This window comes from Cheilinus undulatus, linkage group 6 (genome assembly GCF_018320785.1).
Source record: "Cheilinus undulatus linkage group 6, ASM1832078v1, whole genome shotgun sequence".
Lineage (NCBI taxonomy): Eukaryota > Metazoa > Chordata > Actinopteri > Labriformes > Labridae > Cheilinus > Cheilinus undulatus.
The window spans coordinates 1,143,934-1,166,289 of NC_054870.1; the positions used below are offsets into that span (position 1 = coordinate 1,143,934).

Here is a 22,356-nt window from a genome sequence, read left to right on the forward strand (position 1 = left end):
TGTTTTCATTAAAAACGCTGGAAACTGCTGCGTACAATAATCACACATAGGAGAGAACAAACCCAAGCTGACAAGAAACCAGCATGGCTGTCCTTGTTGCATCAAAATAGACCTGAACAGATTGCTCAATAAGGACAAAGTATTTTGTGGAATAAAGATTCAGGTTGGCACGTTCTGAATCAGACCTGCCTGCTTTTGTTATCACAATGACATCCACTCTCATGCTCGCTGTCCCCCCCGGTCTCTGGATTTATGGTGTTGTCAAAGCTGAGGACGGATCATGGGGCTGATGACTTGAGTTTGAGCCAAAGACTCGTCTCTGTGCGAGAGACTGTCCTTGGGCAGACCAATGAATCAATGAATGAGCTGAAAATGGAGCAGGGAGGGGAGACAAGGAGACCCATTGTTTTTAAATAGGCATGTAAAGCAAACATCTCATTCATGTAGCACTGTTGATTGATATCCTCGTGGCACCTGGAAGATAACACAGTTCTTCAGTAAAGATGTCTTTAATATCTTTTCTGCTAAACCTGACCTAGTCTGTAACCTGACCTTATGCATCAGCCAGGCTTTTCTCAGGTGAAACCTGGACTCCCTTGCAAAATGTTCTCTTCAGTAAACAGTCATCACAGTCCCAGATGTTTGAATTTTCATACAATACGAGTAAATATCAAGCAGTATCTGTTCCTATTTTGTTACTACAGAAATAAAAAGTAACCTCCTGGACAAACAAAACTGGTTAATTCATTTGCTTTCAATAAAAGACAAGGAACAGATTTTTGAAGATAAGCTCACATTCAAGAGGTCTACAGGTGGAGATGTAAAAGACAGACTTTGAGGAACCAGGAAGCATGGCTTTCTCTCTCCTCTGCTCTCTGCACCATGCACAGGCTTTTGTGCATTTTTAGAGGTGCTAAAGGGAATAAGTGAAACATACGTTTAATTTGCAGACTGGTGAATAAAACAGCAATGACAGAGGGTGAAGCAGATAGACAACCAGCAGACAGGAAGGAGTGAGTCCTCAGCAATAATTTAATATAGTTCTTCACCTCTATCCAGGTTTGAGTGAAAGTGCCGAACTCCTCTAAGTTCATATTTACCTCACAGCTCCATTCTTTAGGCCGTGTTTGCTGTGTTAGATTTCAAGGAGCTCAAAAAAAGCGTGTAAATTCTTTGTATTATCTCTGATCCCCAGCCACAGATGTCCAGTTGTCACGGTGGTGGGACCAGTGAGGAACAGCAGCTGTACTGGGCCAAAGGAACTGGTTTTGGTACTGGGTCCACAGCTTCAGGCTGGGACGTGGAGCAGGCCCTCACCAAACAGCGGCTAGAAGAGGAGCATGTCACCTGTCTGCTGCAGGTAAATCTATGATGAAGCTACATGCAACTAGCGGCCTGGTTCAGTTCAGCTCATAACAGGATGTAGTTCTTTGCTTTGTAACTGTCAGACCTTGAAGTTTAAAGTGACCAATCCATGTCATCTGACTTTTTAGCACCCTTCTAACTACAGTCTGTTTAGTACCAAGAACCCTCCCTTCCTTACAGCAGTAGCTGTTATGAAAAACACAGAAATGTCATGTTTTGTACTCAGCTGAACTGCATCATTTTGATTTAGAAATAATTTAACAGGAAATGGTCATCTATGATATTTAGCAAACAATCCATGTGACGTACCGTTTATATTGACACGACAGTTCAGTTGAAAATGAAGCTAGAAGAGTGGCAGTGATGTTGTTTTTGAATAAGCTGGCTCCAAAACTATGATTTTTTTATGTGAAAGATGAGCTGGTTTCCTTTTTCTGTTTTTGGTGATTAATAGAAATTAAAAAAAAAAAGAAGCAAAATGGTACCAAATAAATTAAAAAAAAAAATCAGTTTGGGAGCCAACAGACATGCTCTTACTGCTGTGATGAGTATAATGATCTGGAAGAGCAGGAATTCCCAAGGAAATAAGCAAGTATAGATGGATATTGGCTGTGGGAACGCCAGCAGGATCAGGGTTTACTGTTCCAGACTTTTCTTAACTATACTTGGTAGAAGTGCACTGGTGTAATTCAGACTGCAGATTTGACAACACTTGTTGCACTTCTCAGTTTGGTAGAATGATCTGCATATTCCTCTCCTGCAGTCTGAAGAGTTGATTCTCACAGAAGTCTCTTAAACGTTTTAATAAAGACGTAGCGTTTCTCCTGAGTTAGTGGGTGGTTCATAGCTTCATCGCAAAGACAGATATCATCCGTGATAGTGTTGCTCCATGCTAAGAGAGCTAAAGTTCATACTTGTGTGTCTAATCAGCCACTCTTTTCAGTCCCATGTTATGAAGCATGTCTTCTTGTTTTTGTTCTCCAGGTTCTGGCGAGCTACATCAACCCAGCAGGCTCCAGCAGCTGCCACAGTGCTGATGCCTCTTCAGCAGACAGCAGAGCTCACAACAGCTCAGCTCTTCCAGCAGTGCTGCAGGAGCTGCTGAGCCAGTCCTGCCTCATCCCTGCCATGTCGTCCTACCTACGCAATGACTCAGGTAAGCCTGCTCTTCTTACTAATGACAGAAACCGTGGCATCTAGCTAGCAACTGCTGCTGGTGTATACACAGCGTTTTACACTGAACGCTACTAGCTGTGGCGGCAGAAACACTGCATGTTTCTCAGCTGTTGTTTACTTCAGCAGAGCAGCACAATCACAGAGAATTAAGTAGAAAGGCACGTGTTTTCTAAATGTGTCTGTGTGCCTTGACAGGGCTTGTGTTTCTCTGTGAGGACGGATGTGGGCTTTGTTTGTCCGTACCAAACAGAATGTGCTTCAGTGACAAATCTTTCAAAGAATGGTTGTTTTCTCTCTTAGTTTGTAGATTTAAAGCAGATTGGTCCATAAAGGCCCTGAAGAGAAAAGGCAATCTTTAAACCCAAGCCTAATGAACATATCTTAACAATCTTAAAAGGGTCAATCCTGAATAAAGGCCACAGAGGGTAAAGGGTCATTGTTAATGCTTTAGACAGTCACTATGTTTACATTTTTTAAATTCTTAAATGCACCTTGTAGCAATCCTAATAACATTCTTGCATTTCCAGCACAGTTAAAACACAATAGTCTGGCTATTATCCTAAAATCTCCCTGCACTGCAACACCTCCGCTCGATGAAGACCTCTGTTCATTCATCCTTAAATGGGAGCTGTGGTGCAGTGTAGATGGCAGTTTAGTAGAGAGTGGATCTGTCAGAGCAGTTGTGATTGTTTTCATATATAAAGTTTTCTTACACGTATTCACCTTAATCTGCCCTAAATTACCAGAAGTGTTCTGTGCATGCTCCACAGCTCCTGAGTAGAGCTTTGACCTGTTAGTGGAACAGCAGAAATGTGTAGGGATGGGTACCGAGTTCACTACTTTTATAGGTACCGACCGAGTTCTGTCTGTTCTCCTGAGTACACGTAAAATCAAACGGCACCATGTTTCAGTACCTAAACGCATCCTTGTGACTGGAAGAGAGTGGAAGAGTTGTCAACTTTCCGTGCTGGCCACGAACGCGGCATTGCACGCACGAGAGTAATGACGTCAGTAGCAGCGAAATTAAATCAACAGAACAAGCATGGCTGATAGGAGGAGGTCGGAGGTAGCGCTCCACTTTTAAAATATGATGCAGGTAACGCTGCAATATTTGTGATGTGAAGTTCAAGGTTTACCACGATAGTTCTTCTAATCTGAGGAAGCAGTGTGATGAATCAGATCAGCTCCTGCTGCCTCCTCCCTCCCCTTCTTGTGCCGAATCCTCCCTCTAAACGTAGTGATTTGCTCGTTTATCATGTGGTTATCAACCATGGAAATATACCAGATAAAGGCACACGTTTGTTCTCTCAGCCACCTAACAGAGACTGGATTAAGGCACGCCAGATGCCAGTGCTGGCCATCACTGACGCCAGGCGTACCTCTGTTAATGACTGCACCAACTGGACGCCTATGTGACACAGTAATCAGACTAGATCTATGAATATAGAATAGGTTGTTGAACTGTTGGATATGGAGGAAGGAAAGTTTGTTGAAAAGTGAGAAGACTGAACCACCCTTAGTCCAGTTATGAGGTCCAGAGGTTTGATGTTAATGTTGTTTATTGCCATGGCATCTGCATACCTACACCTGTGATTGTGGACCGTTTCATTAGTCGTTCTTTGCCGGAACAGAAGGGTTCTGGTGATCTCTAATGTTTGCCAGTTACTGGAATTGTCTAAGTTTAATGCAATTTATCTGTGGAGTTGTGTTAATGTTGTAAAGTCATGTCAGCTGGTGGCCTGTTGTTGCTGATGGTTTTGGGTTTGATCGACTCTGCTGTAATATCACAGTTAAAACTGTTGGCCGGACTTTTTTCTCTTAAGCCCTCGTCTTCAATTACAGGAGAAGCTGTCTGTCTTTTTAAGCCCAAACGTGTGGTGTGCACCGGGGATTATTGCTGAATGAAACAGCAGATGGAGCTCCAGCTTCTTAGAATGAAGCTGAGATTTGCGTTTGTCTTATTGTTAAACAACACCAAGTCTTGGTTAAACACACTGAATTCACCAAGGATGGTTAGTGGCTCATTTATCATTCTTTTTTCATACTCAAGGAAGAAAAGACTGGTGGCTCAATTATCGTCTGCTCTTCTAATGTCAAAGTTATGTTTTATGCTCCGTAAATGGGATGATAATGCTCTTTGTCAGAGAGATAAAGGAGCGCTGGCCTTTTGTGGATGTTTTAAAAGCATGTGGCATTTTGGACAGTGAGTTATGATGCCGTTGTGGTGTAACCCTGAGCCTTAAATGCCATGTGACTGGTGTGGTGCAGCTTTAACCGGCTCTGTTTTTGCACAGTCTCCTGTAATCCCTTGTTCCCTCAGTCTGCCTCTGCAGACAATAAGCTTCCATCAAAGCCTTCAGTACACAGCAGACTGTGCAGGTCAGGTCAGTGCTCTGCTTATATCCCAGCAGCTCCTCAGGGACTGACTGGTTATTAGTTCTGAGCTGACCCTTTGTTGTCCAGCTGCAGATGCTTTTCACACTGCAGCCACACACAAAGAGCAGAATCTGTCCTCAAACTCTCTGTAGATCCTTCTACAGAAGGATGTGGGAAAAATGTATGAAAGTATCCCTGCAGTTCAAGATCATTTAAATAATCTATTATTAACTGTTCAAAATCAATTCATTTGGTTAAAATCATGCATTTAAAAAAATCCATCTCCCTTTCATTAAAAACGAAAACAGATCCCTAGCGATGCACGATATAATATGAGCAGATGTTAGCCCAGAAAGAGAAGTGTTTTTGTTTGGCATATATGAGATTTTCTGCCAGTGTTGACGGCTGATATACTGGCTGTTAATATCAACTCTTTATATGGGCTGGGAAATTAATCACATTTAAATTTCATAACAGTTTCAGCTTTACATGATTTTGAAAGCAAGATAATGGAGATTAAACAGTTAATAAACATATGGTGCACTGTGTCAGTTTAAGAAGAAAGCAAGCTAAAGCAGGTGATAAAAGGAAGTCATTCCTTCACAGAACAGCACATGGACCTCAGTAAAACCCTTTGGTTTAAGGAGCTGGGCCTGGAACAATCCAAAATAATGTCTGACAGTGTCATGGCTGCGTCCTAACATGTCAGATTAACTGGCTCTTGAGAAATGAATGCACAGATGTAGACTAACCCTCCCACCAAAGCCGGTAAAGCACGTTTATACTCTGTTTCCTGTTAATTGACAACATGTCGAAAAAGTCAGCGGTGTGGCAACATTTAAACCACAATAAGATGGTTATACTGCAAATATCATAAGATTTTAAGTTCATTTTGGGTTCATTTTGAATTTTAATTTCCACATAAATGCACTGATTACATTGTCAGTGATAAGTTTAATGTAGAAATAACATAAACTTTTTTTTTTTTTTTTGGTCCGTCCCACGACCAATCGATTAATTGATGATCTGGTGCGATTTTAGTTGACCAAGTTTTTCTTTGGTTGACAACAGCCCTTAAAACAATGCACTGATAAATTGTCAAGGGGATGAATGAAGAACATCCAATGAAATTAAGATCTCAGATATTTTAAGGGCTGGTATGTTATTATTGAGTCCTTGTACTTGGTCTGGAAAAATGTGGTTTTCACCCCTAGTAATCAAAGGTTGACTCTTACCTGTTTGCCTGTTTAAATCCAGGCGGTGACTTTATTCTGGAAAGGTAGAGTAATCTTCCAAATGAATCATTAGAAAGTGTCCCGAACTTGTCAGTTATTCTCTTTGACTCTGAACCTCCTGCAGCTGTAGTGTGATGTAGTCGTCAGCAGAGAGCCAGTCTGAGAGGAGAGAATGAGTCTGTTTAATCAGAGACCTGTTCTATAGAGTCTGTGACATGAGAACCAGGACTTTGCATCAGTGTTTCTGCTCTCCCATTAGCATTGAGTGCTGTCTCTGATCAGCCCAGAGCCAGTTAGAGCTGAGTCTGTGCCTTACGCTGCCGGCCTGTTTCAGTTTGGAGGAGTCGCTCTCTTTGTGCATGCTGATGTGTGCTAATGTGCCCCCAGTCTCATAATTTAATAACAGCTGATAAAAAGCATTGTGAGTGTTGTAATTGCTCCTCATTATCTGGTAAACGCCTCTGACACATGCTCACATGCCTCTGTGTGGGTGTGTGTGTGCAGTATGTAGTTTATGGCCCATTGTTTGAGTCTGGATTACCACATGCTCTGTTGAAGCATAGCCTGAATGATAACATGCTGTCCTTTAAAATCTTTGCATTTAACACTCTGTTAAATGACAAAGACATTATGCTCTAGAGACATTATGTTAACTAGCCCCTGCACGCAGCTAATAAAAGCAATAAGAGGAATGAGAGATGGATGTCTTAGACCCCCCTCTGTGGAGATGGGTGCCCAGCAGATCTCATGAAGGTCTTACTGTGATGAAAAGCAGAGACACTAGGAGAACTTTGAAGCCCCTATACAGTCACATTTAAAGGCTGAGCACTGGATCAATTAGGTATTAATATATTAACACCAGGAGTTGGATATGACTCATGCCAGCTGTGCAGTAAACAAGGTCGACCCTGCAGCAATGCCAGTCTTTATCAACACATGACACCAGGTTTTTTAGCAGTTAGCAACAGCAGCTAGGCACACCGGGCTAATATGTCTCACAAACAGGTGATGAATGATGCTATCAAGTCAGAATTTCCCAGAATCAGTGGATCAAACGCAGCACTTTTTGGAAAGACAGCATCACTAATGATGACGGCTTCAGACAGTGCAGAAGGAGTGTGAGTAACCGTATCATCCTCACCTGTCCATTCATCACCCTAGTGTCGTTTATGCAAAAAGTTGTTCTTACAAATGTAAGTGAGACCAGGATATAATATGAAAGTATGAGAAAAAAAAACAGCAAGAAGTACAACAGAGAGGGACATTTCAATTTCAACAAGTTAAATATTGTATTTGCATTTATTTTTTTTATCTCAGTGGCTATTTTAATTCAATCTGATCTCTGAGAATCTGAATTTAAGTGTTTTAAAGAGTACATTCCTGAAAGCTACACCTTTGCTGTTATCTTCTATGATAAAATGCAGCCTCTCACACATATGCCTGTAGCCTGGCAGGTGCCCGGGGCAAACCATCAGACCAATCACAGGGCTGGCGACTGCGTTATTTCAGCACATGTACCTTTTTGAGGAGGTGCATATCAGCTCTGTGTTTAGGTCTCTACAGCCGTGCTTCCATCAGAGGATCCGGTTTGATTCAGTTCGGTTTGGTATGGTTTGGTACGCTGAACCCCAAAATAGTTTGCGTCTCCACAGACACCCATGCCCTCACTTGGTGGGCGGGCTGTAGAGGTGATGAATGTGAAGTCACTTGCAGCACGAGTCAGCTGTTCCAGCAGCAGAGTTGTAGAAAGGATGAGTGACAGAAATCAGTAGGGAATAAGCAGTAAACAGCTTTATTTCAGCTGAAAGTGCTTTTAAAAAATAACTCCATCTTAATGATATTAACCGCTGTCAGTCCAGATCCTCAGCCGATGAATACGTGTACAGAGACGGTTTGAGTCGTAACGCTACGTTAATATGTGAATATATCTAGTCTAGAACAGTTTATACAATAAAATATGAAAGTTTAGAGCTGAACTGTGAGAATTCGCCGCATTAAAAATAAAGTAAAAGTTCAGCTGGTGTTAAATGCAAGCTAGATTAAGTCAGAAATCCGGGGTGCGCTGATCTTGTTGTAAAACAGCCTGCAGTCCTAGGAAACAGTTTGGACCTTCATCGAGTCCAAATATTTCCCATTTAGGCAGATATCAGTATGTTTTTCTCCCGTTTTCACCCGCTCCTAACAGAGCAGACTTCCGTGTTTTGAAGTCCGGAGGCGAGCAGCTGAGTCGCGGTGACATGACGTCAGTGCAGCCCCCCATTGTTGTGTGTAGCTCCACCTTTTTGGTATGGATCGGTAACATCGGTACGATAAGCGAATAAATAACAGATTTAATTTTTTTTTTTTAAATTGTATTGAAATAAATAGGCTGAATAAATTACATTTAAATGATTAATAATGCTGCAATCTCCTTCCAAAAGGTCTTCAATTAATAAAAACATTAACAAATAAATACATTTTTGAATCACTGGGTTATTTTAATTGATGTATTGACATATTTACAGCCATTCTTTAAACACTAAAACTTCCCAGCCAGGAACTGGGAGTCACCCTTTACTTCAGTAGCTCTCTACTGGTCTAGTCTTGGGATCCACCACCACCTCCTCTTTGGGAAATCAAGACCCAAATTTCCAACATTTTTGACCATTTAAAAGTTTTTATGAAATGTTGAACAGACAGGATAAAAAAGTGTTTTAAAAGCATGTTGTTACAAAAGCTTTTCATACATTTTATTCCACTTCGTCCCCGTGATCACCTGTCAGTTGCATCAGATTTCCATTGATACCAAAAAATGAATACATTATAGTTTAAAAACCTGCTTTATTACCTAAAGAAAAGGCCACAAATAGGCCCAAATTCAGAGAAAATCAACCCAGATTTATTTTTTATTTAGGCAAAACTGAATAGAATATGAGATAAGTGTATGTTATATATAAATTCATATAGTGTATTTATATACTGTGTGTGTGTATTTATGTATAAATATATAATACACACACACGTGACCTTCTGTTTTGAACTGTACTTGAAACCCAGCTCTTTCCACACATTTATGCTTGAAAACTAAGGAGCCAAACATCGGACACTAGGAACTTTATCAACATCAGTGTAAAGCTCTTCATTTATGATGCCTAGATAAAATTATATTCACAGCAGCATCTTATCCACCCACACCTGCCCCTGGAGAAATCTCTTCCTCCAAGATCATCTATAAATGACCCGAACATCCTCTTCCTCACCCACAGGCTTACCTTTTCTGTAGCAGCTTCCCCCACTTCCCAGAGCTCCACAGTTCGTCAGCTCTGCACATTGCTCCACATTAATCATCTGTTTCTTGGCAAAGCCTTTGGGATACATGACAGTTTCCCGCCGTTGCTTGGCGTTTCATCACAGGAAGCTAAGCCATTAGTGAGAGGTAATACCTTTGAATGTCACCACTCCACTCATTTATCTTAATTGAAAGGTGAATTTCCTCCACGTTCATTTTGACATCATGTGTTCTCTAACGTGGGTTTCCTGTGTGTGCGTGTGCATTATGTCCCTACCGTTCTACAACTCAGTTCCCTCTATGATTTTCCAAACAGGCTAGATTTAAAGTTAATCCTGGTTCCAGCAGACAGTACCGGCTACGTAACGGCTGTGTTGGTCCATCATTCATGTTGAGTGGGCTTGTGTCTGATGGTGAAGGGTCATCTGAACATGACTGGTGTTGGTAGCCATTTATCAGATACAATAGAGACCAACAGACTTCCATCCCTGCATGGCTGGATAGCCGTGTTTGTGTGAGGGAGCCTCCCTGTCCTTGAATAAGTGAGTTTGAATCAAAGTTTGGGTTTCAGGGGTTTCACGGTGTGTCTGTTATTTATCAGAGGTTTATAGCCTCCCAGACCTCTGCGTACAAACTAGAGCTGTCTGATAACGGCAGCATTCAGAATCAGGATTGTTCTATTACATGAACATCTTATACATCACTTTGTGTACATTTCAAATGTGGCCTTCATGGGCGGCTACAACATGTCACTGACTCTGCAGGTCATTTAGCATCGTTCCAGACCTGGCCCTTTAGAGACCAGACCTAGTCCTTGAGACTGACGGAGTTTCACCAGCAGCTGCCTGTCTGTCATCTTCTTCAGCTCTCTTGCTTTTCAGGCTAACCATAGTAAGTCGAGGTTAAATCTAAACATGTCATAGTTACCATGGTTACCATTTGGCATCATGTAGTCAATGGAAGACTGCGCAGGGTGTCAGTGATTGTCCCTTGTTTTCTCCTGTTTATGTGAACATCCAACATTACAGCTTTATTAACAGAGTAAACACAGACAGAACATTCAGGAACATGTAGACTGTCGGCCCCTCTGTTATTCACTGATCAATAGGCTGCTTTACAGTCTGTTTTAACCCCTGAAAGACTGATGACTCAAATAATAGCCAGGAAATTCTCAATCCTGTGGAACTGAACTGTTTATTAAACCTTCTACCAAAAACCAAAAATAGAAAAAATTACCATATGAAATTTCACAGATTTTTTTTTATTACATTTGTTAAATTATGCATTTTTGGCAACTGTTAATCCACTTGAAGGCATTTTTGTCATTTATCAGGCTGTATTCCAAAGGTTTTTAAGTAATTTATTGGTCGTATTGATTAGTTAGAGGTTTCATAAAAGTGTGTATCACATATGATAGAATAAGCTGTAAAGAGTTAAAACCAAAAAATAAACGTCTCAGGATTTTCTGAGGCTGTAAGAAGGATAAGATGATTAAATCTAGACAGGTAAGGCAGATCAGTGGCCCTTTAGTTTGGAACCTACATCAGTCACATTTTCACCAGGGGACCCATCAAGTTTACTGGTCTTAAAATAATAAAAACACTTGCTGTAAAAAGCCAGAAACATCATGAACAATGTCTCCATTTCAAAAGAAGAGACTTTAAAATGTATTTATTTATATTTTTACCAGATTATTCAGTCACTGTATTTCTGTTTTGTTTAAATATCTGTTGAAGGTTCCTGTGATTTTATACATTAGAATTCAGAAAGTAATTCAGAATAACTGTGTTTATAAAGAAGCCAAGATTAATCCTCAGACTGTGCCAATAGAATCAATATAGACTGGTCTTAAAGGGTTAAATATGTGGCCATTAACCATTTCATCCCTAGTTGTGGTCGTGTCTCTGAGGTGATTTTACACACGTCTGATTTTCTCTGCCGCTTTATTCTATCATGTTTGATGCTGTCCAAGGTTCACTAGTTTTCATTCAGTGAATCTCATTATTTAAAGACCCACATTTAGGTCGTTAGTTCTTAATAAGAAAAAAGTAGTGATGCTGCGAGACCGCCTGAGAGCCACTGCTGTGGACGAAGGAGGTGTGAGCGCCATCTACCATGCTGGAGAAAACCTTTGGACCAGATGAGGTGAATTAATCCAGATGACCTTGTTTTCATGATCATGGGAAGCCAGAGTTGTAACTGAATTGGTAGCTTTATTAATTCCCAACCCCTAAAACACAAACTAATGCATTTATTAAAACAACCCCCCCCCCCCCCCCCCCGTTACAAGGTGTATCGGTTCAGTCAGTACAAGGTGAAGCTAAAACAAGCACCACCTCCAGTCTTTACCGCTGTGGATCTGTAATTTATCTCCACTCAGCTGTGAACATTTTCATTTATTACCACAGGCTTTTCTTTCAGGTAGTTGGAGCAGGTAGATGAATGTGCGGGGGCAGATATGAGGGACAGATGGCACCAAAGGTGATCATCTTTGTAATGAAAGGGGCCAGGCTCTGGTTTTTCTCAGTCCAGTCTCAGCCATGCTCACGCTCAGGTGTTTGATAGGACTGCAGACAGACTGATAGTTGGGCTGATCTCGTGTCAGTCGTCTGTTTCTAGGATGTGCCAGTGCAAAAAGCTGTTCGGATCTTAATTTGCAGGAACAAAAAGGCTTTAGGATTTAAAATCAGCCACATCAGATGTGCTCTGTGAATGTGCTAAATTCACCTTGGAAGACCCCGCATGCACGAATGAGGACGTCACTTTTCTGCTTTCCTCCATTCCAACATAGTAAGAATTTCTGCCATTATAGCTGTTGATAATAATAATTGTCCAGAAGGATCACGGTTTTAAATAATTTACCTGAAACATTCAGAGAATTGACTATTTGGTCATTCTGGGGGGAAATTCTCAAGTATTTTTTTATTTAGTTGTTTAGTGTGTTTGCTAGTTTTAGAGACTTTTATATGGAGAAATTGCTTTAAATGTTTTTTTTTTTTTTGGCATTTTCATGGGAATTTGGAGAATGTATTTGAACTTAAATTACTAACCTTTACTGGGAATTTGCTTTGATATTATGGGAGATATTTAATTGATATTTTTATGCTTTATGACAAAGTTTCACTGAAAGATTTTAGGACTATTTGAAGAAATTTGGGGGTCATTTGTAAGATTCTTTCAATATTTTTAAGGTTTTTTACAGACATTTTAATTTTGTATAAATTTTCAGGAATTTGATTAGATTTTTGAAAGTTTTGTTGGGAGAAAGTAAAAATGCTTTCTAAAGTAAAAATCAGGTCTCAGGAGGTTAACGCATTAGTCACAACGACATTAGGCCAGAAGGAAACCAATAACATTTTCAAACTAAACCAATCTCATACTTTTTTGGCCTTTCTGATGCTGTCACATTTACTCTGAAAAAATTCTCAGTGGACAGGTCAGAGGTCAGAAAGATTCTGACCCTTCTTTTACTCTACCCTTGATACTTTCATTCCCGTTTCCATCCATAGTGGGTTCTTGTTTTCTTTACTCTAGATCGACCAGAACGTCCTCATTTTCTTTCCAAATTAAAGCATGTTTCTACTCAGACAGGAAGTAAAGTACATTTCAGCCTAAGTCAGAACAAATAAAGAATATTTCCTCAGAAAATGTCTTAAATGTTAACATTAACTGAGTTACTTGCACAGAGAAAGCATGCCTTTACATTAACTGGCTTACTGAAGGTCACGTGGGTCATTTTGTACATGCACTCTGTAGAACATTGTTCTATATTATGGGTTTTTGGTTTTCTGACTGGCCACACCATGAGAGCAGCAGTCGTTTGAATAAAAAATCCAGAAGTCCAGACTGTAATAACATCTTTGTTCATTCATTTGAGTCAGGAATCATGGCACTGGTAGGAACTGCTTCACATTGTCAATATGGATGTAGAATTAGCTTTGAAATGCAATAAAATACAATTTAAGATTATAAATGCATCATAACTGCAGTTGATCAAATGAACTGTTAAATTTAAAGGACTGTTTTAGTTCTGAAATACTGATTAGCAGCCCAGCTAAATTCACTGTTCCATTTCTGTTTTGGACAACGTGAGCAGGCAGTAGACTGGGCAGGAAAGCATCATTGGTCCGTCTGTCATGAGTTTAACTGTGGATTGGATCCTTATCTTCTTTGGGAATTTTTCAGACTCAGTGTTTAGGTTTAGAACCTCTCCAGGAGTCACAGACTGGACTAGAACCCGGGACGTCCACGTAAATGGGGTGCCACCTAACCACTCGGCCATCTGCGGCCTATTTTAAGAGTATTTTTTAGTCTCAGTCCCATAAGAAAACCTCATTGTACCTGCGTGTGTGATTCTGTTCTCTGCTTTCAGGGTCAATCGTAGAGTTTCTCACAGACGAGGCTCCAGGCTGGCCGTTATGATCTGATGTTTATTGTTCAAATATGCCCTATGCCACAACACAGCTACACTCCATTCAGACACTAAAAAAGCCAGTTTAATACATGAAAACAACAGGATTAAATTATTCCATTGAATTCTTCGACCCAACTTAACTTATTTCTACCCAATCACCCACGTTGGTTGCTCACAGGTTGATGTTGCTAGCTTCCATAAAACCATCTGCACCCCTTGGTATTTTCACATTTTTCTTACAACAGCATTTATAAAAAGTTCCCCTCAACACTTTTTAATGTTATCAGCAGTAGATTGAAGGTTTTGAGACAACAGCTATCTTGAGAGATGACGGAGCATGTTTAGAGCTACATTTCCAGGAAAGGCGGCTCTTTGACGCCCTGAAGCTTGCTCGGACATGTGGCCTGGTGGGGTCTCATGAGCAGCTTTCCAGCAAAGCTCATACTTCTGTCTGCTTCTTTTACCTTAAACCCCTTTAGACAAGTCACAGGTACAGTCCCACCAACTTCAAAATCAAATAAACTTTATGAAAAAACATCAGTTATGTCCAGAACACTAGCATTTTGGCTTCTTAAGCAGTCCAAAAAAATATAAGAAGTTTGTAATTCCTGTCAAGCCACTGAGGTTTCAGTCCTGGCTGGGGGCTCGCACCAACCGTCTGTCCCTGATCACAGACATTTGAGCATAGCCCCGCTCCTGCCATGTGGTCCAGCCCTGTGTTATCTCCCTGGCTCATGGCTGTGACTGGATAGTATGACTTTTTTGTCTTCATCCTCTGCCAGTCTCTCTAGTTTCCTCCTTCTCTCTGTGGGGAAGATGCTCATGTCCAGCCTCTGGTCCCAGCACTTGTGAGTTTCTAATTATTGGGTCCTTCCCTGCTTGCACACTCAGGTTTTTAATGATCCTTTATCTTTAGCTGTGGAACTTCACAGTGTGGTGTAGATGTAAACAAAGACAATTACAAAGAGATTAAGGAATGTGCCAATGATGCCTAACATGGCCAGAATGGACTCCTCCTGCTCCTCCTTGACCTCCAGTGCCCGCACATCCTCAATAGTGACGACTGTGGTGCCCATGATCCCGATGCTCACCTAGCCTGGCAACGGAACTCTTATCTGGAACAGAAAGGAAATAATGGACACTAAAATTAGAAGTGGTGCAAAACAGAGGACTTGGTGTAAATAACCAAAATGACTCTGGCAGTCCCTCCATTCTGATAGGACTCTTTTTAATTAAAGAAGGTCTAATGGTGACTTAGAGAGTCCAAACAGGACTGATGAGTATCTTTTTTGCAACCTGCACAAATAAAAGTCATTTATTCTTACATCATGTGTATAAAAGAGCATCTCTGCTGCAAATATTTAAATGAATATGATACTTGAAATGGATTTTTGACACATGTTCAACCTTAAAGACACACTGCGCCCATTTAAAATTTCTGGAGGCCATGTTGCTGCTCCAATAAAATTAGGATGAATTATTCATCCCCAGTTTACATGCACCGTTAAGTCTGGCTATGGTAGTAGCTTGATTAACTCAGCTCTATTTGTATAGCTCCTTTCATACTCAGAAACATTCAAAGTGTTTCACAAAGAGCAGACAACAAAAATCAATAAAACAGAAAAGAGCTATAAGACCGTTACGAACGAGGCAGCCAGTAAAACAAATTAATGAAATATCACCAATGCAGAAAAGAGTCTAAATGAAACTGAGGAAATGTAATCACCCTACTGTCTTTATCCCGGAATATAAGATCCAGGAGAAAACTGATTTATTGATGGAAGTCTGAACAGCTCCTCTACAGTAGGGGGCGATATACTCCCTCTTCCTGCTTACTGTTGGACCTTCTTTGTTCCCACTCCACCTTCCTTGCTAGTTAGCGAGCAGCCATACCAAAGGGTAAAAACAAACATTATTTTAACTCTTTATTTTTTATTCAAGTCCTACACTTTACTTTTGATGCACTCGAGAAGCACATTATCTACAAAGTTGACAACACAACTGATATTAAAAATGATAACTCAGCTTTATTTGTGTTGCACTTTTATGAAAACAGATAGACAGGAAACAATACAGAAACTGACAGCAATAGATCAACTCTTAAAAGACTGAAATAAAAGAAACAACTTAAATATTAAAAGGTATTAGCATAACCGCTTTTAGACTTCAGGGTTGTGGAGCACAGGCAGAAGGCTTTGTCCAGTTTTTTTAAGGTGTAAAATAAAGTCCAGCTGCAGCTGCATTATCTAGGTACATTACAGTGAATGCACACTAGATAATTGTGCTGATTTCTGTCCCCCCTCAGACTAAAGTCAGGCCAGATTATCTGATGGTTCTACAGATGATCTTACCAGATGTTTCTGTGATGTTTGGTGTTTCCCTCTCTGATCTGCTTGGAAGACAATTGGAGCTGCTCTGACTTGAGATCATAAATGTTAAACTTGCTCAGTAATCACTTTGAAATCTTGTTTTTTGTGAAAACACCGAGGACAGGACAGTAACAGCCAATCAGGGAGCAAGCTAACTGGAGGAGGAAGAACACCAAACACAGCCGGGGTCGAAGATAGTGAAGGTGAAGGACAAAGTTAGATGGAAGGAAGGAGCAACTTCTTGATTTTTGGTGACAATAGTTTTTACACAAATGTTCCTATTATAGAAACCACAACTGTACTGACAAGGGGAGGGGCTGGGCTGAAATGATCTACCAGCTAGCCACATTTAGCTGGTTTACTTGTCTCATTTGACCACATGAGAGGTTGAGCTTTGACTGTGGAAACTACAAAAACAACACAGATGAATCTAATTATTCAGCATTACATGAAAAATGAATACTTTAAGTGTCAGACTAGTAAAGTCATTTGACTTCATAGCTGCATGCAAACGTACTGCCTGTTCTTTTGTCCTTCTTCTCCTGGTCATTATTCAGTTCTTGTACAAAACTCATCTCGAAACAGCCTGAGGTTTAAGCCTAGAAGAAAGAAATCAATCTAGAATGGAGCAAAACAATGGCCACTGAACAAGGAGTGAAGATCAGTTTGTGAACAACCTTGTTTATGACCAGCTTAAACCCAACAGCAGTGAGCTTAACACCCACCCACCTTTTCATAGTCCTTTAATTATCAACCAGCCCACACCACCAGCTCTTCTGTTCACCTTCCCAGAGTAAGAACCCAGGAGATGAGGACCCTGGGAGGGAAAGGGGTCAGCCTCTTAGAGAGATGTGGAGCTGAGAGGTAAACACGATTGTTCATGGCTGGGGCTCAGATGTGATTGGGACTGCAATCACTCTCTTTCTCTTCAACTCGAACGTCAACATGCAGTACGGCTGTCACTAACAATGGAAGTCTGTGGAATTCATGTGATCAGAAAATTACAGACACACAGCAATGATACAAAGGAAATGGCTTACCCTGATGCGTCTAAAGTAAGACAACATCATCCAGCATGCTTTCTGGATCCACACTGTAAAACCATGGTTTTGGGGGAAAGCTACATGTGGAGACCTGGTTAAAAGGAGGGAGAGAACGACTGAGCAGCCACAGTATCAGTGCCTCTAAGCAACAAGGTGACAGAATCGGAGGCAGGGATGTCACGACGGCTTTCCAGCGCTCAACAATGCTTCCAGTGAGAAGCTCCTCCAGTCAGTAGTGCCACCTGTCACGTTCAACAAACCCCCAGCCCCTGAAATCCCCTTTTGATTGAGTTTGCCGTCACAAGTCTTTGCAGTCAGGTTTAAAGTGCGGGGGCTGCTAAAACACTAGCAGCCTCTGTTTTGGGGGTGAGGAGGGACCCTCTCCCCATTTGCCCCCTCCCGCCTCCCAACTCTTCCTCTCATCCTCTCCCGTCTGCTTTCTCTCTTGACTCCCCTCTCTCTGTTTTCCTTCAACTCCTCCACACAAACTCCTCCGCCTCCTTCCCACTTTATCGGTGAATCTACACACAGCCTCGTAGGGTTGCTCCCCCTTCCTCCGAACTCTCCAGGGAAAGAGTGCAATTAGCGCCTTTTTAAAAAGTGGCTAACCCATCGGCGAAGTCCCAGCGCCAACCCTGCCAACTCTCAGCGTGATTTTGTCTGTAGGATAAGCTGCTAGTGACACCCAGCTGTGTGGAGCTCGGTTAGAACAGACTGATCCTTGAAATAGTCGAGTGTAGCAGGTGATATTCCAGAAAAGGAAGAGCAGTAAAATCCCATGAAGCAGACGTCTACAGAGCGGCAGAGGCAGCCAGGGCGCCAAACAGTCGCTGTGGCATTATGGATCTGTCCCTACCGCCGGTGACAGCAGTGTTATGGTAGGTCTCCAACACCATTTAGTCATCAGGGGGTAGGGGGGGTTCTGTGCATTGCATAACCAAGCAGAATGATGGCGAGAGAAGGAGGACGGATCCTGATGGCCGTGGCAATGAAGGAGAAGGAGCATGAGAATGAGAGATGGAGAGAGAGGGAGGAAAGGAGGAGGAGGAGGGAGGGGGAAACGGCTCTGCTCATGCTTACTGTTGTCTCCTCCTCTGCCACTGCTGTGGGGGCTGGTGGAGAACACACATGCACACGGCTGCACAGTTACCAGTTAAACAGCACACAAAAGCCAAAGAGGGAGAGGAAGAAAGGAGGTAAATTCAGCTCCGCTGTGCCACACTCCGCTCCGAGTCTAGTCGAGCCCATCATCAGCTGCTGTTATTCTGGCAGAGCTGCGGAGAGGGGAGGAGGAGGAAACAAAAGGAGGCAGCGGGGAAATAAAGGATTGTTTAGGCTCAGACAGGGACAAAGAGACAGTGGGAAGATGAGGGGGTCTGTGCATGCAGTTAGATTTTTATCTTTAAACAGTAGCTTCCCCTACACTCCTGCCTTTTCATTTCTAAACAGTATTTCTCCACATCATGCCCTCTGAATCTTTGCTGAGCTGCTCAATGGTGTCAAAAACCATTGTCATGTTTGAGCCAACAGTTATTAAACACTTAAATGAACAGATTCTACGTCTGCATCACGCATTTATTTAACTTCACTCTCTATTAACATTTTAATATTCTGAAACTTAAAAAACAGGATTAAATATGAATAAGCAAAACAAATTTATAGAATAAAAGCACATGAAAGTAGTGGTGATGACCTCCTCTACAGAGACCATACATAACAACACCTGTGGACACCTATGCACAGCAGCATGCTGCACAGAAATCATTTCAGCTCCATTGTCTTTTTTTCCTCATTGGAAAATCGTAGCTGAAACTGAAACTCAGTTAATTTCACTCGATCTATGCGATGCTATCTGCATTTCACCCAGCACCGTCTATATCACCACGTAGTTCCCCTCCATCGTGACCATAGGTCAGTGTTGTATGTGAACAGCCTTCTGATCCAGTCAGCTCATTTCTTCCAGCAGTATGACTCACTCTCCCTCCTCTCCACATCCTGTTTTACTTTGCTTCAGGTGGCCTGCAAATGTACACCACCGTTAAAACTCATTGGCATCAGCTGGACAGCATGGTAGTCAGTAGTTTTAAGTGTTTATGGGAATGATAACCCTAAGAGTTGATTCATATTTTTCTGAAAATCTTAAAGAATGAACTATTATAGCAACAAATAAGTCATAAACACTTCTGTGGTACAAGAATCGTTTGAGGTTTGCAAGTAATAATGATAACTTTCTTTTAGGATGCATAAAAGAGTCAAATTTAGTTAGGAGTTTATCTGACTTTTTAACGTTTATTTCAGCTTTCTTGGTCTTCCTTTCATCGACTGATGTGTGTGAAGCACCCTGAATTTTTTCTATTTATATGATCCAACAGGAGGTGAATGGAACTAAAGAATTCTCAAAGTACAAAATAAAAAACAAAACTTTGAATGAAAATAGGTAATAAACAGCTGTGGTGTTTTAGAGACAGAGGCTAAATTCACAGTAAATGTAGAGAGAAAGATCGGTACTTATTTATAGGTTTCACTGAGTCTCTCTGCGTTCACTTCTTTGTAACTGCTCCTGTAGTTTGGAGTTTCTCTTCTGTAAAGCTCAGGTGAGTCAAGCTTCTATTGACTACACCATGTTTCCTATTTGGAATGTTCACAATAAAAGTCCTCAAAAAATATTAACATTTACATACTTTTATTGTGAAGGAATTGTCAGAAGTAGCGTATTTATCAATGTTCAGCTACTGGTGACTTTCTGCCAGTGCATCTCTGCATCTCTACACACATCTCTGGCTCGTTTAACGCCACAGCTCGCTTCTAGGACTGAACATGGACTTATTAAAGGAGTCAGGAGTTTACACACATTTCAGACTGTTGTTTAAGCTGAATCACTGCAGCGCTGAGCTAAAAACAAACCAAGGAGACCAACTTGTGTTGCAGCCCCAGGCAGGCCGACAGATTAGCTCTGTCAAGCAAACACAGTCCTTATTATTACAGACATGAAAGTAAGAGAGGAAAACCCAGTTTTAACCTGTTTACTGTATTACAGGTTAAATATGAGTGGCTGATTTACTGCTAGATTCAAACTTACTGCTGACAGGATAAGCCGTTTCCATCACTTTGCGTCAGCGTCAGTAATGCCTGGCGTGGGTTCTACAGCTGAACACACCCATTTAAGAACTGGTAATGTTTTGGGTACCGGCCCAAAACAAAGATGGCTGATACCCGTGTACTGTTCGTGCTCCTCACTCTTATGAATTTAACTGTACTTGTGTCTATTTACTTCACCATCACTCAGATCAGCAGAGACGTATTTCGTGCCTGCACCAGATTCTGACTCAACCCATGCACCGTCAAAGGGCAGCCCGTAGCCGATCGAAGGGCTTATGGGTCGAGTCAGAACCTGGTGCAGGCACGGAAATCACTCCGCCATCTAACACCTGGCATGGATACTACATCGTTTTTGGTGTTTCCCACAGTCTAGTGAATGGAGATCGTTTTGAAAACGTTGCCGTCTGAACATGGAACTTTTTGGAAACAAAAACAGAAAACAAAGCAAAATGTTGTCGTGTAAACGGGGCCTAGATCTCAGTACCACTGGCTGTTTTTTAGTGTGTTTGATGGATGGAGTGGTCCGGTCAGTTCCGTAGTGAGACACTCCCTCCTCTCGGCTGCAGGTGTTGACACACGTTTGTTGTGCTGCTCCTTTAGTTGCCCCAGCTTTTAAATAAACATTGCAGCGCTGTGGTGTGTTCATGGTCTAAAGCTGCAAACCTAAACCAGATCCAAATAGCTGATGAAAACATACAGTTCTTAGGAAGAAACTCAGGATTTTCGCCTGTAGCCGTGCCGTTGTGTGTGCGTCTCCATGGTGAAGGAGGGGGAGGGTGTAAACTACGGGTGCCCAAGTGGGAGACAAAGAGGAGCCGCTGAGGAATTTACAAAAACCTAGATTTTTGTTTTTTTGAATCGTCCTAAACAGAAAATTCAAATTAAAAGAAAAAATCAATTTCAGGCACAGGCCTGATGACAAGTAGAAAACACTTGTTTGTGTCGTCAGTGGCTGCTCATGACTAAAATCCACAGTTACTAAACTGTTGGGTTGTTTTGAAGAAGGTCTGGTCTTTCATTGCAGCTATCCAGCCCATGTTTCTTTGCTCAAACAACCGTCAGCGACTCCTTCGGCCTCTGCTAGCTGCCATAAAGCAGCTCTTACATGAAGAATATGTGGTTATGTGCACGTTTATGTCAGTTTGCCTGTGCACAGATCAGAAGCAGAGAAATGGACATGAAGGAATATATATGGAAAGTTGAATGGATTATGGGACAGCTTATGTTCCTCATTGTTTCCTCATCTAAATGTGCAGGCTTAACTCCATCAACCCTGCATCTACCCCACTTTCAATACTAGCAGGCAGATCGATAGTTTATGGTTTCAGTGTTGCAGTTTTCTTGGCCTTGGGGGATTATAGAGCTGCAGCTAAATTATTCGAGGTCAGTAAAGTGATATAGCAACAATCTTATTTCCTCTAAGCTCCCATCCTGATGACCTCAATCTCTGGCCCTTCCTTTAGCTCATCTTATTGTTGCTGACCACTTAGAGAGGCTTTAAGCCTTCAACAACCCGAGTCTTTCATAAATATGAACTGTTCACTTCAACTGTTCCACTCACCCAAGTCCTGGCTCGGGGAACTGAACAGGCTGAGAGAGATCCTGAACTGCAGATACTTCTCATACAGGCTATAATCTAGGAGCATGTTCAGTAGTAGCAGTATGACATGGCTCAGATATTTGTAAGGAAGTTGTCAAACATGAACAGGAGCTGTGCAACCACAAAATAAAACTCACACTTTCCAGTAGAAACCTTTGCAGTCGCATGGCCCCTCCTCATAAACCCATGCACACCTGAAGTGATCAATGATCCTGCCTCACAGCTGAGGTTTAGTTGCAGCGAACTAAAATAACAAATATAAACTTTTTCAATGAGTGAGACAAAGAGCATGACAGGATTTTATTAGATGATTAATACATTTACCCTAAAAAACAAGCTTTTTACTTGGTTATTAAATGCACAGTCTGTAAAATACCGCCACCACCAGGGGACTCTCAATCAAAACAATAG

At 41.5% G+C, this 22,356-nt stretch overlaps 1 protein-coding gene across 9 annotated transcripts in view; it reads left to right on the plus strand.

The window, feature by feature from the left end:
- Positions 1 to 22,356, plus strand: part of birc6 (baculoviral IAP repeat containing 6) — a 195,757-nt gene that overhangs the window by 117,094 nt on the left and 56,307 nt on the right. For all 9 annotated transcript variants that reach the window (XM_041789459.1, XM_041789462.1, XM_041789463.1 and 6 more), the window contains exons 63-64: positions 1,196 to 1,360; positions 2,350 to 2,521. In XM_041789459.1, the coding sequence (XP_041645393.1) occupies positions 1,196 to 1,360; positions 2,350 to 2,521 (337 nt within the window). The remainder of the gene's footprint in view (positions 1 to 1,195; positions 1,361 to 2,349; positions 2,522 to 22,356) is intronic.